The sequence below is a fragment of the Sciurus carolinensis genome, chromosome 11 (genome assembly GCF_902686445.1).
Source record: "Sciurus carolinensis chromosome 11, mSciCar1.2, whole genome shotgun sequence".
Taxonomy (NCBI): Eukaryota; Metazoa; Chordata; class Mammalia; order Rodentia; family Sciuridae; genus Sciurus; species Sciurus carolinensis.
The window spans coordinates 74,329,185-74,346,643 of NC_062223.1; the positions used below are offsets into that span (position 1 = coordinate 74,329,185).

Genomic DNA, 17,459 nt, shown 5'->3' on the forward strand with positions numbered 1-17,459 from the left:
CGCTAAGTTGCTTAGGGTCTCACTAAGTTACTGAGGCTGGCTCTGAACCTGAGATCCTCCTGACTCAGCCTCCTGAGTCACTGGAACTACAGGCATGTACCACTATGACCAGTTCCACAAGGATTTTAAAAAGAAATTTCAAACCACTTTCTACCCAAATGACCACAATTTTGAAACAACCTTTATGCCAGGTGCAGTGGTGCACACCTATAATCCTAGTGGCTCGGGAGGTTGAGGCAGGAGGATTGCAAGTTCAAAACCAGTCTCAGCAACTTAGTGAGGCCCTCAACAACCTAGCAACACTGTCTCAAAATAAAAACTAAAAGTGGGGATGTGGCTCAGTGGTTAAGTGCCCCGGTTCAATCCCCAGCACAAAAACAACAACAACAACAAAAGACAAGTTTTACCACAGATTTTGCCACTATGAATAAAGTAATGTACTCAAGAAAATCCATGATAATAAACATTAACATCAAGTTTTCTCCTTTGTTCATACTCATAGTTCTCTGAAAAGTAAGAGCTCAGAGGACAGGACCAAAATTAAGAAAAAAAATTTTAAGCAATAAATTCACATCTTATAGCCAAAGGAATAGCCAGGATAGCAGAAGCATATCAGGTAAGTGAAGGGCCAGAGATAAGAGACAAGTAGAAAGAAATACATGAATCAAGGATCCCAAGATATAAACTCTATTTACTTACAGGATCAACAAAGTCCATATTGAGTCCATAACAAAGCTTCTGGATTCGAGACGTAATTTTGTCGAACATGACTCGCTCTTGGCGGCCATCTGAAGAATCAAACCAAACAGTTCATGTTAGCACTTATTACAGTGGTAATGTCAAAGAAACAAATGTAATTAATATGTGAACTTTAAAAATTGGCCACATGAAATGCTATTTCACAAATAAAAAGATTCCGAACACCTATACATTCATTGAGATTGCTTTTGTTTTTTGGTCATCTTCAAAAAGCAAGTATTCTATACAGAAAGTCTTTCCTTTCTTGCATTATAATGATGGATTCTTATATGAACTTTCTAAATCATGTTCCCCCCTTGTCCTACACAGCAGCCAGAATTATCCTCCCCGCCCCAGTAATAGGGACTAAACTCAGGGGTGTTTTACCACTGAGCCACATCCCCAGCTCTTTTATTTTATTAGTCTATAAACTTTGGTTTCAGTTATTTATTTATACACACACACAAACACTGCACATGTACATTTATGGAAAACTTTTTTTTTTTTTTAATACCAGGGAGTTTGCTCAGGGGTACTTTACCGCTGAAACACATCCTCAGCCCTTAGTATTTTTAATTTTGAGACGGGGTCTCACTAAATTGCTTAAGTCTGCAAAAAGTTGCTGAGGCTGGCTTTGAACTTGTGATCTTCCTGCCTCAGCCTCTTGATTCACTGGGATTACTGGGAATACAGGCATGTGCCACCACGTCCAGCAGTAAGTAAAATGCATTTTTTTTACTGTGGTTACAATTCTAAGTTTTGAAAACACTACATTAAACTCCAAAGCATAATTTTTAATTCACTCAGCTACTCTTATCATTTATTGCAATGGCTCTCAACTTTTATTTTTTTTAATCTTAATTTCCCACTAAGAAAAAAAGCTCCAGATAACATATGAGAAAAACTCACCTAATATTCCCTTCTGTTCTCTAACAATTTTCCTATAGGTTATTCCTAAATCTCTAATAACTTTAAATTTTTGAAAACAGAGCTGCCTCCTCTATTATTTCCCTCACAGTGTTTGGCCAGATAACAACAGCTGGCTGCCCTCTGAATAACTGCATTAATTAACAAAAACTACAAGAGTTAGTCTATAACTTCACTGGCATGCCAAAAATAAGACAAAACAACAAACTGACAAAACCTATGCACATTAAAAAAAAAAAAAAAATAGGACTGGGGGTATATCTAAGTAGTAGAGCACTTGCCTCGCCTGCCCAAAGCCCTGGATTCGATCCACAGCCCCACAAAGAATAAATAAATACAATAAAATAATCAAATCTAAGTACAATTCAAACATTAAAAAGTTTTACTGAATCTTAAAATGGCTGAGTCTAGAGAGAGCATGAGTCATCCATATTAAACTGTTCTCTAAAAACTGAGAAACAAAGTAAGTCCTGCCTTTCAAAGTGCTTATTGTACAGGCTGGGGTTGTAGCTCATCAGTAGAGCGTTTGCCTAGCATATGTGAGGGTTCAATTCTCAGTACCACATGTAAATAAATAAAATAAATGTTCATCAACAACTAGAAAAATACATAAAAGGGGGGGGACACTGGGGGGGACGCTGGGGCCGGTGTTGTGTCTCAGTGGTAAAGTGCTTGCCTGGCATGTGTGAGGCCCTGGGTTTGATACTCAGCACCACATAAATAAACAAAATAAAAGATTCATTGACAACTCATACATATATATATATATGTATGTATATAAAATATTTTTAAAAGTGCTTATTGTGGAGTACTTTGTAAACTATAGTCTCTCAAAGTAGACTCAAAAGGTTAAAAATTTAAACTTTATTAGAGATTTATTAAATCAGAGTTATTACCCACTCTGGTCATCCAAATCCATAAATTTTCAATTTATCTTTGTTACTGACTGATCTTAAGACCAACCTCAAATATCTCTTTCTAAAGGTTTAAAAACTATGCTCATCTCTCAATCACAGGAATAGACTAAAAAATAGTTCACTAATGCTGGATGCAGTGATGCATGCCTGGTAATCCCAGTGACTCAGGAAGCTGAGGCAGAAGCAAATTTGAGGCCAGCCTCTACAACTTAGTGATACCCTGTTTTAAAGTTAAAAAGGAGTGGGGTGTGTAGCTCAGAGGTAGAGCAACCCTGGGTTAAATTCGCAGTACCACTAACAAACTAATAATAATAATAATGTACATTATTGTATTTTGGTGTTTGGTCCCATCAGCTAAAATGGGGGCCTGGAGAAGTTCAAAAAATGATATATCAAGATACTAAATACAGGAAGATGGACCACCATTGTCCACCTCTCTATTTCTTGGCTATAGTTAAAGCAATGTGGACACAGGAAAATCAACTGTCTACCCACAGCAATCATTATATCCTACATTTTTATGTAATTATGCCCATTCATTCTTTGAACACCTATTTATGGCAGGTCCTGTGTTAAATGTGAGCAGTTCCCATCTTTGAAAGTGCTCACAGCCTAGTAGACAAAACAGAAACATCCAATCAACTAGTATTTACTAAATTCCTACAATTTTGAAACAACTTTGTTATTTTAACAGAGGCAAGTAGATTCACCTCAAAAATCTGTTCCTACCTGTCTCTCATGGCTCTCTGTTTTAAGCATGTGTTGCTTTTGTTTTTTCACTCTAGTCCCGAGGCACAGCCTAACTCCTCTTACTATCTGCTTAGCAAAGAGCTGGGTACAAAGAAGGAACACAGCAAATCTAACAGGAAATAACTGTTGGAAAAGAATGCAAGGCCCAGACTCTTCCATTCTGTCAGAAGCAGCCATGGCCATTTTTCTTTGATCTAGTATCTCTTCCCAAGATAGGGAAGACAGTCTCTGTCACAAACTCTCCTCTGGGACTACTCCTGGGACATAGGGCAACACTGTCTCACAGGACAAACTCTAGGGTGCTGCCTATGTCTGAAGTCTTTTTTTTTAACCCCACACCGCCACCCTCATACCACAAAAGTGACAAGGAAAATGACAGGTGCCCACGTAGAGTTCAAAGTCCCTTCTTTCATTGTCTTCCCCCGTGCTTAGGGCAGGTCACCAACCCCATGGTTTTCATTTGCAAGTAAAACTCTTGTCAGCTATGGGTCCGAACCCTGACTTCGCCATTAACTGGGGGACACTGGGTCGGTCACCAAAATTCTCTTGGAACTTCAGTTTCTTTACCTGTGTGGAGCCAGTGATCACCATTTCACACGCTATGGTGAGGAAGTACATAATGCCTGGAAAATGGTTGGCGCACACACTTAACTACTCGATGCAAGGAAGGAGTGATTCTTTTGAAAGAAGGAACAATGACAAAACTGAGGGAGCGCAGACTGAAAGCCAGAAGGAGACTAACGAGAGACAGAGGCCAAGCAGACTGACAGGGCGGGAAGCCGCGACGGGAAGAGCGGGAAGTGGAGGAGGCCGGCTGACTGGCCGGCCAGCAGGCTAGGGGTAAGCGCTCGGGCGGCAGCAATCCACGTCCCCTCTCTCCCTCCTCAACCACCCCGACTCCTCCCAGGACCCCTCACCTCGCTTGATCACATGCATCGCAGCTAGTGGCTGAAGTGCTGAGGGATCAGAGACCGGGCTGCAGCTCCAAGTCGCCGGCAGGATCTAAATGGTGGCAGAGTGTGAAGGGCTGGCACCAAGAGACTGCTTCGGCGCACACAGTGGAACTGGGGCTCGGACAGCACTTTCCACACCAGCGCAGAGGCGCGACAATCCGAACTCCTTCCCGCTCCCGCCACCAGTGACGCACAAAGCGACGCGACGGAGTTTGAATGACGTCATCAACGCGATCCACGCCCAGTGTCGAATCGGCAGAAACTGACTCCAGTAAGTCAGCTTCGCCCTGTAGCCGCCATGTTGAGCATGGGCAACAGGAGAGGGTACCTCTCCCACGGCCACATTAGGGGCAAGAGGCCTGGCGGGAACGCAGTTCTCCCGCCGCCATGTTGGGTATGGGCAAAACCGAGTCCGAGGCCCTGGAGCGCGACGTAGCACGCAAAGCCCGCCAGGCTCGGCCCCACCCCTCTCGCCCGCGAGCCCCGCCTAGTCTCGCAGTTTTTAGTGTTTTTGAAATCAGAAGACCCCAACCATCCGGAACACTTTTCCTTATTTCGACTGTTAGTGTGATCCCGAAACCGCCGTCTCACGTGGGCTGTAGCCTAGTATCCGTGACCACAGGAGGCAGGAGCGTCAAGGCTCTAAGGTCGGCGAGAAGCCGGACACTCAAGAGTTGGAGGAAAGCCATGCCAGGAAATGGGAGCCCTGCATTTGCTTCTGGAAGTCTTAAGTGGATAGCGACAGAGAGTGGGCGAGCAATAAAGCAGTCGTTGCCTCATGAACGTGGGATGGAGTTGGTGACCGAATCTGGATGGTAATAAGACCTGAGAATCTTACTATACAAGGCTGATGTAAAAACTTCTCGTTTGGGCTACACAAACTAATCTTAAGGAAATCTGTGGCATCCTTCTAAAACCTTTGACAGCTTCTCATCGGTTCCTCAGTGCTCTCTAGATGCTGCCCAAGACTCTCCATTTAGTACTTCCAGATCATAGAGGTTACAGGTGAAGCTATAGGATCATGACAGCCCAGAAATAAGATTGTCAAGGTTTAAGAAATAGGACTGTGCCCCAAATATTGCATGGGGCATAATCATACTAAAAAGTCACTTTTTATCTTAAGTTAACTAGGCATCGTGTATTTTAGTAACTACCCAGACTGCTTTCAGGTATGTGCTTTTGAGTTTCATTTTCCCTTGCCAGGGGAAGAATAATCTCTTCATCTCTTGTCTGTTAAGCCACAAAGGACACAATGAGAGTCAAAACCAGCAGAGGTTAAAATCTCCTACATGCTTTATTGGACTTCAAAGAGTCTTATGAAATAACACAAAAACCCACGTGAGTGTGTTTGGGGGATACAAGGCAATCTGCAGCCTTGCACTCTCCTAAGACCAGCCCTAGGTGCACCCATCCCAGGCCCAAAATAGGATCCCAGGGTAAAGGCATGGCAGAATGGGGCAGAGGGGAAAAATACCTTTACAGCCATAGCAAAAACAGGTAAAGGAGAGAGTTGTCTAGAAGATAGGAAGGGTTGGGGGAAGTGGTCACACAGCAGCCTTCATATATGCCATCTTCCTTTGCCACCCCTTCCCCAAACTGGTTGTGTCCATTTTGAGCCTTTGTCCCACGCTATGCAGTAACATGAAAATGGGATCTAACAAGGGGAGTATGCTGTGCAGGCACTTGGGTAATTCAGGAGAATTTTTTTTCTCACTTTTAAACTGTTTTGTCTTTTGGTTCAAATCCAGCAACATCCTTGTCCAACAGCTCCAGGGCTCCACAAGAGCCCTGTGTCACAACTGTGGCTCCCATAGCCAGGGAAGCCAATTGTCCTGAGCCCAAGGAGTATACTTGGGGATACTTTGAGGCAGCACCTCTTAGAGACGAACACTCCTGCAGTATGGGGAAGCAGAGGTAAAGGGAGGTCAATGTGGGTGGGACAAGAGAGAAAAGGTGACTGCCTTATAGCCCATGGCTCTGGCATCCACTCTTCCTCCAACTAAGAGAGGTCTCTTCCAATTCATCCCTAGCCTGACCTCTCTTCAAAACTCTAATGACTTGTTCTCTGGGTATTGGTTTCACTCCCCCATGGATCCCTGGAGGCCTGAGTGAGCCCCAGCATGAGGTTCTCTCCAGCCCACCATACTCTCAAAAACAAATATCACAGATTAGGCCCTTGGCCCCAATGAGGGGTCAACAGAACCACTGTAGGTGGGTGAAGAGATGTGAAGCACAGGTGTCAGAAGTTACTCCTGTTTTCCCCACAACTGCTAGGGGAAATTGGGGTGTGGTAGGAGGGAGGAGCTGAAAGCAGGAGACAGAAAAACAAAAAACCAAACCTCAAAAATGGAACAGCAGACAGAAGCTGGACCCTGAGGTGGAGCTAGGAGCTGAGGGAACAGCAACTAAGACATGCACTGAAGTGGAGAGGGAGTGACAGCAGCAGCCCATGGTTGGGAGGGAAGCAGGGCAGGCAGGCTTCGGTGGTCAGTTAATAAATAATGATGAAGGACCTGAGGATGGAGGTGGCAGGTATGTACAGTGCCCAGGCCCCTGGGCCAGCCCCTCAATGCCCCAGTCTAGGGGCAAGTATTTGAAAGGAAGGGAAAGCAAAAGACCCAAGGAAGGACAAGCTGTCTCAAAACTGCCACCCCCATCCTGCCTACTTCTTAAGAGGCTTCTTAAAAATTTTTAGGGGAAACTTCTTCCTGCCTGGACTGGAGTCTGTCTCCTCACCAATAGAACCATTATCCTCCTCAGCCACAGCCTTCTTGCCAGCCAAGTGGGGAATGCGTGTGTTTCGGTTGGCCTGCAGGACTCGGCTATCCCCAACTGGAGATGGTGTGTCTGGGTCTGGGGAACTCAGGCCATGAGAACTGGAAGAATCCAAAGGTGGGGAGCCACCAGGTGGGGCTGAGGGGCTCAGCTCCATCAGGCTATGGGCCTTGTCTAGCCCGTGGTTCAGCGCCAGTAATGCCTTCTTGGCCAGGGCAGGGCTGTCAGGCAGCTTCTCCACCAGGCATCCTGGGTGGACCCCCTCAATCAGCCGGTGGCTACCATTGGAAGTCATCACATTGACAGCCTCTTCTGCAGCTCGGCCCATTTGAGGAGGCTTGGGGGTCATACGTTGGCGGTCACTCGTGTGGAGGGAGGACTCCGAATCGGAATGGGTCAAATCCCTGCAAGACACAGGACGAGAGGAAGAAAGGGACATATACAGGGTAGGAAGATGGGAAAAAGTAAAGAGGAGAAAGGGACAACATGAGAAGGCAAGGACAGGGTAGGAAAATGGAGGCAGGAGAGAGAAACAGGATGAAAAGGGAAATGGGAAGGAGAGAGCAATGAGTAATGGAAGTTGAACAAGCCATTAGTACAGGATACAAAAGGAGGAGGGAATAGGGAATGGAATTGATTGAAAAAGAGACAGGAAAAGGAGAGAAGTGTGAAGGAAGAAAAGTAAAAAGAGAAGCAGGTAGAAATAACCACCAGGGGGAGAAAGAAAGGAAAAAGTGATGGGAAGAGATGGACAAAACGAAACAAAAACAAATGTCATTATACCATCATCTGTCAGGCAAAGGGCTTTTAAATACCTGAGCCCCACCCCTGCTGACTTCAAAGGCCCAAAACTGCTGCACCTATAGGTTTAAACCCCACAGGCATCCTCCTTTGGATGCTGTAGCTAGCTAGTTTTCTCCCCTCCACCCCAAGAATTGGGGATTGAACCCAGGGGTGCTCTACCACTGAACTACATCCCTGGTCCTTTTTATTGAGGCAGGATCTCAACTAAGTTACTGAAGCTGGCCTCAAACTTGTAACCCTCCTGCCTCAGCTCCCAAGTCACTGGCATTACAGGCCTGTGCCACTGCACCTGCCTTGGCTAGGTTTCTTAGGACTCAGCCCTACACCAACATAGAACCAACATGTTGCTCTGAGTCACCATTTCTCATGCCTTCCTCCCCCGCTTACTCCTGTTACACTCTGGGATACATCCAGTCTCGGCCAGGCCCAAAGGAACATATCACATGCAGTCAGTGGTCCTGACCCAGGCTAGGGAGGAGAAGTTAGAAAAGCCTTGCAAACAATCCTCCACCCACACCAAAAGGCCAAGTTGCTGCCTCTTCCTACCTTCTCACAGGATATAAAGGAGGTCACAGAGAAGTGTTATAGAGTTCAACTCAAAGTGCATGGTGGCAGCATGGAGGGGTCTGTTTCAGAGCTCTGCTGATAGGGAGAATATTGAGAGGCATAGAAAAGACAGAATGTTGGCCTTTAAGGAGCAGGGGTTCAGAAAAGTTCTGGACTCCTCTGTGTGATCTTGGATAAGTCATCTAACCCTGCTGGTCCTCACTTTTGGCCCAATGAAGATAATACCAGTTCAGTATCTAAAAATACTGTTTGGAGGATGAATAATATTGGCAAAACACTTGGAAACGTCTAAAGTACTGTGGGAATAAAGAGGAGGCCAGCCAAGCTGGGAGGCCCATGTGGGGGCCAGTCACATGAGGCTTTCTTTGCAAGGCTGAGTTATGGGGACATGCCACTGCACAACAGACATGCACACACAGAGTCTAATCCAGGAGGTTGAGACCCTTTAAGGGGCTCGCTGTTTTAAGGCAGAACATAAACCTATTTCAGATGCCACTATTTCTGCCTCTATAAACAAAAGGGTATATATGGGGATTTCCTACCAATTCTCAATCCTCTGCTTTCCCAGAGGCCTGAGAACCTACAGCAGAGGCAGAGAAGAGGACTAAAGGAAATCTATATACATCTGAGTCAGGAATCCATCTGAGTGGGAGAGGAGAGCATCACAGGACCCAGAAAGGAGGAGAGCAATAGATACAAGTTAGGGAGGGTATCAGGTCCCTTTAACAGGTAAACAGGGGGTTAGCTCACAGCTGTCATAGGTTTAGTTATCAAGGAATTAAGCAGCAATCCCATAGACTAGTATCTTCCTGGACTCGAGGGACAGCAGAGAATAATTCCAGCTCTAGCTTCCATGCTACAAGTACTGGTTTAGCCATAATCTAGTATTCACAAATACTCAGTCTCATATTTGATTTTGTACAGCTGACGCTGGTCCTTGTTTCTATCTAATGTGTCCTTATTTCTCTTAAGACCCAAAATGATCTTCTCCATACACTGCCTTCTCCATACACATATAAAACAATGAGAAAGTGCTAAAGAAATTCAAAGGAACAGCCACACTCAGTAAGGGCCCTCTAAGCTAAGAAGGTAAGAGGTCGAAAGTTTAGGGCTCTCCCAGCCTCACCACTTCTGGCCCACAGTCCCATTTTATCTTTATTCCCACCCTTCTATGTTTCTCTCATCAATTAAAAGCCAAGACTGCCAAAAAATATATAAGACTGGAGGAAGGCCCACTGAGAGAGGCTCACCTTCCCTTCCTGAATCTTTGAAACCCTTCAGGCCAGGATGTCCCTCCCCAAAGGCTAGACTGCCTTGGACTCCCATCCCATGTTACTAACCTTACTAGAGAGCCTGTTTGCCTTTAGAGATGATCCTCTGGTGCATGGTGCAAAAGAAAATTAAGTAGTGAACAGGCCAGGTGGATGCAGATAGCTCCCCCATCCCTTCATCCCCAATGCCCTCAGCTTAGGCCTTGGTGCATGAGATCCACAGCATTCCCTAGCTTCCCCAACCCAATTCAGTCCTCTCCATCTGTATTGGGGTTGTCTCCCTTCCTAGGTTTCTGGATGAAAATGAGGATGAGAGTGAAGATGGGCAGCTCTGCTGAGTAAGTTCAGTCCCTTTGTGACAAAAAAAAAAAAAAAAAAAAAAAAAAAAAAAAGAAGAGCCTTCATAGATAACTATCCAGAGTCTTAAGGGTTAGAGTTAGGGAGATGAGTATCCAGAGTGAGATAGGACCAAAAGAAAGCAACAAGCAGATTGCAGCCCAGCATCCAGGAATAGGCCATAATCACAACTTCAGAAATAAGATACTTCCAAGAGCAAGACTTTCTCAGGGTACCCTAAGCTTGTTCCAGGAAAAGTCAAGGCTGGCCTTAGCCTATCATCTTGAGGTATTAGCAGGGAAAGTTCCTGCAGATGCCAGGCAAGGCTGCAGGGGGAAGCCTTTCACTAATTCCTTTCCTATTCATTATTGAGACCTAAAAGAAAGACAAAAGTATCCAGTAGAGTGTCCTGGAATGGAAAGCCAAGTTCTAGTCTATGCTGTGCTCCTAATCAGCTGTGGGACCTGGGGAACATTACTTAACCTTTCAGAACCTTCAATTCCTACTTGGAAAAATGAGCATTTTAATACCTACCCAATTTTTCATGTCTGACCCCCAAACCTGTCCAAGACTCTCAGTCACTGAAGCTTGAAATCAAGGTGTCATACTAGATTCCTCCCTTTCCTTTACCTTTGTAGTCAGTTACCAAATTATTTGTCTCTTTTCCATCCCAAGACCTGATTAACTCCCCCAGTGGTCTTTTACAATGACATCTGAATTCTTCCTTTCCTTCATGCATACAAGCCACTAAAATATTATTTCTAAAATGCAAACCTGATCAATTCTCATTCTTTTAAAACCCCCTTTTGCTGTTCTCCATCTCATAAAGGGTAAAAGCCAAAACCCTTAGCTTTTCTGAGACTTTCATCATTCTAGTTTTTGCTTCTCCTTCCCACCAACATGTATCAATAATATTTTAACCATGAATATATCATATTCTATGGCACCTCCATGACTCCACGTATAATGTTTCCTCTGCCTAGAATACTTTCCTTTTTCCCTGTAAACAGGGTGTTAGCACAAATGTCATCTGTTTTGTGAAGCATTCCACCCAGGTACACACTGTTAGTCACTTCTCTTTCCTCAACACCGCCATAGCACTTATCATATTGTTCCATAAGTATTCATGGACCAGACTGTAGTTCACGATGACTGGAATTTATCTTATCATTTGTGAATACCCATGTCCAGAAGAACCTGGTACAGAGTAGACATCAATAAATGCTTACTGAAGGAGTAAAGGAGGTAATACACTGAGATAATAGGTGTAGAAGTGCATAATTTAGGTAAAAGTGCTATAGGATCATGGGAAAGAGTCAGCAAACCCCACACAGAGAAGGGGAGAAAGGTGTGAAAAATTGGGCTGACCTTAAAAAGGAGCCCCAGAGCTGGGAAAGGACAGAACAAGGAGAAGATTCCCCACTGCACACATCCCCAGAATTGACCAAGCAGCAGCCAACAGGCAGAGGCCAAGGTAAAAGCAGCAGGAAGGGAGGGAAGAAAGAAAAGAGAGACAGCTGATACCCCAAGCTCTCTGAATGCCCAGGCATCACAGCGGTGCTGTCAGAAGGGGGTGGGTCAGGGTAGGGATCCATCTGGAGGAAATAGGAAGTGCTGTGGTGGTAATAAACAGGGTGGACATGGACGGTGGTGATGGTGGTGGTGGTGGTGGTGGTAGTGGTGGTGGTGGTGGTGGTGGTGGAGGAAGAGGAGCAGGAAGAAGAAGCAGAGGCAGGTGGAGGGCTGGTCCCGTGGCCTTCAGAACTGAAAGACTGTCCAGATGAAAGACTGCGCATTCGCCGCAGAGAGACCCGGCTCGTCAAGAAGTGGCCAGCCTCTCCCTCTACCAACCTCTGAGATCCCAGGCCATGCTGTGGTTCCGTCAGGCGCTGCCGGACACTGCTCTGCAGGCTGGGGGCTGCAAGGAGAGTGGAAAAGTGTGAGAAAAGACCAATTTCCTTTGGATAGCAAGTAAGCAGGTGTCCACAGAGAAATGCTTGCTGGAGATCACTCTGGGTCTTTGATGCCCAATCTGAAGAATGGGGTATTGCCTCCCATAAACCTCCCACCAGGGGTCCTGAAAGGATGGGAAATTGAAGATGAGGTGTTCAGGTCAGTTTTAGTGGCAACTCCTATGGAAGGAGACCAAAGGCCAATGTCACAATAAAGAGAGGTGGCAAGGCAGTTAGTGGGAGGACACAGGCATGACAGGGTATAATAGGAACTTGGGGTAAGGCCCGGGAGAGCACTAAGAACCAGCCTTTTCAGAAAGCCAACTTCAGGAAATAATTTATAACTCAAAGACTTACATCAGATCACTATTAATAATTGTGTGAAAGTAAACATAAAGGAAGAACAATGGAAAATGAGAATACATCTACTACAGGGATATTAAAAGTGAGACTCATAAAGAGATTTCTAAAACATAGAATACCTATTGAAATGCTCAGGGGAAGAAAAAGGATAAAAAAGTATATGTAGCTAGGCGTGTGGTGGCACACGCCTATAATATCAGTAACTCGAGTGACTGAGGCAGGAGGATCACAGGTTCGAAACCAGCCTCATCAACTTAGTAAGGCTGTAAGCAACCTAGTGTGAGATCTAGACTTAAAAATAGAAAAATTTTTAAAAGGGCTGGGGTTGTGGCTCAGTGGTTAAGTTCCCTTGAATCCAATTTCTGGTACCAAAAAAAAAAAAAAAAAGTGTATGTAATAACCCTGAATTCAAAACACTAGAGTTTGAAACCAGGCCCTTCCACTTCTAGCTGTGACCCTGAACAACTTACATCCCCATTTTTAATTCATAATTGATAAAATCCTACAGTGTTATTCTGAGACTTCAAGATAATATCTTTAAATAACCTGTCATAGATCATAGCACTCAATAAATGGTTGGGGTTATAATTATCTTCACTATGTTTTAAATTTTTCATAGAGAAAAGACTGAAAGAACAGGCGCTCAGGTCTGGTAAGACTATGAATGCCTTTTTTATACTACTATTTACCTTTTTTTACTTTGCATATTTCTCTAATATGCATGTAAACAACAACAATCCATCTCTTGGATCAATTCTACTAATCAGGCTCTTGGAAGATGAAAACCACCATGCCCAGTGAAAGGGTAGCTGGGCACCAGGTAACTTAGGAATGTGCCAGAGCATTCTGCTTTGACTCAATCCTAGCTCCAACTAAAAAGATATTGCATATCTTTGTGTATATTCTCCTTCACCCTGAGAGACTGGCTGCCCTGATTTCTCCTTAAGATGGTAGAAAGGACCAGGTTGGAAGGATGGCAGAAGCCTTGGAAGGGAGTCCAGGAAAGAGCACAGTTACATAATGATAGAGAGCTGGGAGGCAAGGCTTCTATGCATGAAGGGAGGCTGGAAAGGAAACGGAAGCCCATAATAGGAAGGAGAAGAGGAAGGAAGAAACAGGAAGAGAAAGGCGAGAAACAATAAAAAGAAAAGAGAGGCCTGGTTTTTCCTCCCTTCTTTTCCTTCCAGCCCAGTTGGAAGAAAGGTGACTAAGACACCTGTGTCACTGGGCAGAAAGGAGAAGCCTAAGACGTCCATCACTATGAATGTTCTCTCTCCAGCCCTTGGCTGAGCAGGCTGATTCTTCTCACCCCCGAACCCCTCCCTGCAGTTAGTAGGGATGGTGCTGAGGGGACAAAGGGAGCAAGCAGGGATGTAAGGCAGGCAGGAAAAGGGGTCCATGGGGAGTGTTGGTTTAGTCCCAAAAGTCAGAAAAACAAAAGCCCCAGAGGGGCTCCTCAAACCCGGGTATTTCCAGAGGGACTGATCATCCGAGCCGGCGGATGTAGAGCAGAGAGAGCGGTCACTGAACCTACGCCCCATCAGCCAGGCAGCATCTAGGGTCAACACCCAGGCCAAAAGGAGAAGAGAATCTGATTTATGGAGGGCTTCAGCCTGCCCATCAATGGGATTTGGGAAAGGCTGGGGGCAGGGGATGGATTGCTCAGAGCTAATGAAAGCCCCTCCCAACCTGAAGAACAGAGAAGCATTTAGACTATCAAATCAAATCAGGATCCAGCTCTGTCTGTCTGTGATCCAAACCTTCTTAGGCCTTTCACTAAAGTCCTAATAAGGTATCAGATCAGGGAGACAAAGAGATTTGGCCAGGGGCAAAAGTGTCACTGAGAAATTTACAAATATTGTTTAGAGTGAGGGTCCAGCGTAAAGAAAGAATCTGACCTTCTGAAAGTAAGTCCCTAAACCAGTCAGGGCTTTCTGTCATTCCCTCTGAACTGGTGGGATATGGGACAACAGCTTTACCATAAGGCCTATTCTATTTCCCTAAAATAAACTCTCATCCAAAAAAAAAAATTCAATTGTGGGTCAATAAAGGAAAAGTCCCCTCATTTACTAAGGAATTCACCCAGAATGTTGTTCCATTTTTGGTTCTACTCACTCTCATTGCTTGCAAGGGAAAGGGAAGGCCCAGTACAGAGAATGGGGAGGGTCAAGATCTCAGGTGGAAAGCTAGATGCTTGTGCAGGAGGTCCCTGCTGGGCAAGAATTCCTTTCCAGCTGGGAAGCTTTAAAACTTTAAGAACTGTTGCTTAATGGGGCCTCACACAAAAAGGCAAAGAGAAAGAGAGACATCATTCCATTCACTTGCTTTAGCAATTACAAATAAGGAACATAAAAAATAAACAAACAAATGCAATAAAATGAATGCCATTTTTACATAGTGAATCAAAATCCCTAAGGGAGATTTTTTTTTAATAAAGGTACATAGTTGGAGAGAGAAGGGAGAATAAATAGGAAAACAAAGAGTGAAGGGAGACACATTTAACACAACTGGCACAGGACAGACAGGGCATATAGCAAGGAAAAACCACCAAAAGGACAACTATTAAAAAAAAAAAAAAAAAAAAACCTGATGTGAATTGTGCTTTATTAACCGAGGTTATGAGGTGAAGTGTTTTCCTAGTTATCTGCCCCATGTGCTATTCAGGACTTCTCAACCTGTATATCAAAGATTCCTTCCCTCAAACTCCGCCAAAGAGGTCACCTACACTGCATGGACAAGGGTGACACAATTTCCTCATCCATGTCATCCACGTCGTCGGTCATGATGAAATGGGCTGGGTTTGGGCGTGTACTGCCCATCCAGCTGGGATCTATGTTGAGGGCAGCCACCAGTGAGTGGATGCCAGGATTATTAACAATCTGGAAGCCACAGAGGATCTCAATCTGTTGCCAGCGGTGCAGGCGTTCCCTCAGTGCTGCCGTCACCTCGCTCAGTGCTTGCCTGAAGACAAATGAAAGACAACTATAGTCATGGACTGAATGGGAGTCCCAAGAAGAATAAGGCCTATTCTCAGAGGAACAAGTTTGGGGGATGTGTGTGAATTATAAACCAAATAAACTCATAAAATTAAGAGCAAGGTGTGAGCTGGATCAGGCCTAGGATGGGAGAGCAGAGCTGTCACTCCCGCCAGTAAGGAAATGGAATAGGGATTAGAGGCCCTGGATACCCTCAAATTCTAAGGGTATTATGGACACTGCCAGAGTTTATAACTGGTACTACTTACTTAGCTGTTAGGATTTTATGATCCACATCATCCAGGGAAGAGCTGTGGGCCACATGGAAGGTACCAAAGAGTGTGTTTCTCTTCTTTTTGATCTTCTCAGCCTGCAAAGATGAGGCCCCCCAGCTTAAAAACAGCAGGGATTAGAGGTTGAAAGAAATGAGAAAGACCTTCCTGTGGCTGGGTCCCTTTCCTCCTAACACATCTTAGGCTGCACAAGGAAAAGGAAGAGAAAGAGGGGAAGGGAAAAGGAAGGCAGTTGGAGGGAATAGAGAAAAAGAGAAAAGAAGCAAAGGGTTCCCTGTCCAGAAGGAGGACCTCTGTCCCCATGACAGCCTGGACCTGGGAGACCTTTCCCTCTATGTGCTTCCACTTGTTTCATCTTTCCCAGAAGGCAGGAGGGCGTACTTCTACACCCTTATTCCCTCCTCCAGAAGCTTAAGGATATTATCAGGAAAAGAAATAGAACCCACCACAGGATATCTCTTTGCCCGAAGGGAGGTACAAGGTGAGGCAAAGAAGAGAAAAAAGGGCTGGGAAAAGAGAGAAGGGCAGGGAGGAGAGAAGAGAGCAGAAGGAGTACCACAGGAGGGCAGGTCTCACCCCCTCCTTGGCCACCAGCAGCTGCTTCTCAGCATTTTGCTTCTTGATGTTGTAGTACTGCACCTCCACCTCATGTGTCAGCTGTAGCCACTTCTGAAGGGCCTCTGGAGCATACCATGAGCTGTGTGATTCCAGCTCCTTCTCCGCTTTTCTCAAGGCCTCCCGAACCTATACAAACAAGAGTTTGTGAGTTTGTTTACTGATACTATGACCCTTTCCAACATCTTTGTATGATGCTTCAGAATTCAGAGTTTTTATCTGCTTTACAACTTGCTCAGGAAGGAGAAAGGGCAAGGATTATTCTTCACATTTCATATACAAGGAAATAAACTCAGAGAAGGAAAGTAACCTACTCAAGGTCACACAGTCAATTGGGTACATCAGAATCAAAGAGATATTTTTTGTTCCCACTCTAGGGTACTCTTCTATCACATCAACTGACTCCCCTCATCATGTAATCTTTCCTAATCTCTTCAGGAACAGGTCACCTAGTGCATCATCTTACTAAGAGTTGGGGGTCTATGCTTGGGTCTCAAAATAGCACAACGTGGCAAAAAAGTACTTAGATAAGAAAAAAATACTTAGATAAGAAATTATGGGGGCTGGGGAGATAGCTCAGTCGGTAGAGTGCTTGCCTTGTAAGCATAAGGCCCTGGGTTCAATCCCCAGCACCCCCCACCAAAAAAAAAAAAGAAAGAAATTATGTTATTTAAAAAATAAATTATGTCATTTAAAGAAATGGGTGGAACTAGAGATCATCATACTCAGAAACTCAGACTCAGAAAGACAAGAACTGTCTGTTTTCTCTCATATGTGGAAGTTGTGGGGTGGAGCAGGAAGAAGATGCCATGAATGTTGAAGAGAGACCACCAGTGTAGAAAAAGGGAAAAGGGGAAGGTAAGGAGAAGTATTTTATGTTATATGCATGTACAAATATGCTACAGTGGAATCCACTCTTCTGTATAATATGTACCAAGAAAAAAGGAAAAGATGTCTTTGGCTGGGAATCTGGAATATAGTTCTGATCCCTGGTCTGTCACTTGATGGCGATACGACCTTGTGCTTCCATAGAAGATCTTAATTTATGGAGTAGGAACTTTCTTCTATACAAATCCAAACCATCTGTAAAGTGGTGATTTCAGAAGACAGTGAGCTAGTTTTTATAGAAGCTATGTAAATAAATCATGTCAGATGATTCCTAATCCAGTAGTACATTAGACTGAAAGCTCTCCAAAGTTATTTCAAGCCCAGATCCTATGTAT

The 17,459-nt window shown here is 44.6% G+C and overlaps 2 protein-coding genes across 6 annotated transcripts in view; both read right to left on the reverse strand.

Moving 5' to 3' along the window:
* Positions 1 to 4,501, reverse strand: part of Rrm1 (ribonucleotide reductase catalytic subunit M1) — a 33,376-nt gene extending 28,875 nt beyond the window's left edge. Inside the window, exons 1-2 of the mRNA XM_047519220.1 lie at positions 4,250 to 4,501; positions 700 to 788 (exon numbers count right to left, since the gene is read on the reverse strand). Of these exons, the coding sequence (XP_047375176.1) occupies positions 700 to 788; positions 4,250 to 4,268 (108 nt within the window). The 5' untranslated portion in view covers positions 4,269 to 4,501. The remainder of the gene's footprint in view (positions 1 to 699; positions 789 to 4,249) is intronic.
* Positions 4,502 to 5,560: 1,059 nt separating this feature from the next.
* Stim1 (stromal interaction molecule 1) overlaps positions 5,561 to 17,459 on the reverse strand; it is a 221,846-nt gene continuing 209,947 nt past the window's right edge. Inside the window, exons 8-14 of one of the 5 annotated variants that reach the window (XM_047518626.1) lie at positions 16,198 to 16,365; positions 15,598 to 15,698; positions 15,079 to 15,314; positions 13,816 to 13,908; positions 11,890 to 11,956; positions 9,772 to 9,808; positions 7,285 to 7,464 (exon numbers count right to left, since the gene is read on the reverse strand). In XM_047518626.1, the coding sequence (XP_047374582.1) occupies positions 7,420 to 7,464; positions 9,772 to 9,808; positions 11,890 to 11,956; positions 13,816 to 13,908; positions 15,079 to 15,314; positions 15,598 to 15,698; positions 16,198 to 16,365 (747 nt within the window). In that variant the 3' untranslated portion in view covers positions 7,285 to 7,419. Of the gene's footprint in view, positions 7,465 to 9,771; positions 9,809 to 11,562; positions 11,957 to 13,815; positions 13,909 to 15,078; positions 15,315 to 15,597; positions 15,699 to 16,197; positions 16,366 to 17,459 lie in introns of all 5 variants that reach the window. The other 4 variants (XM_047518624.1, XM_047518627.1, XM_047518623.1 and 1 more) reach the window with 4 other exon arrangements.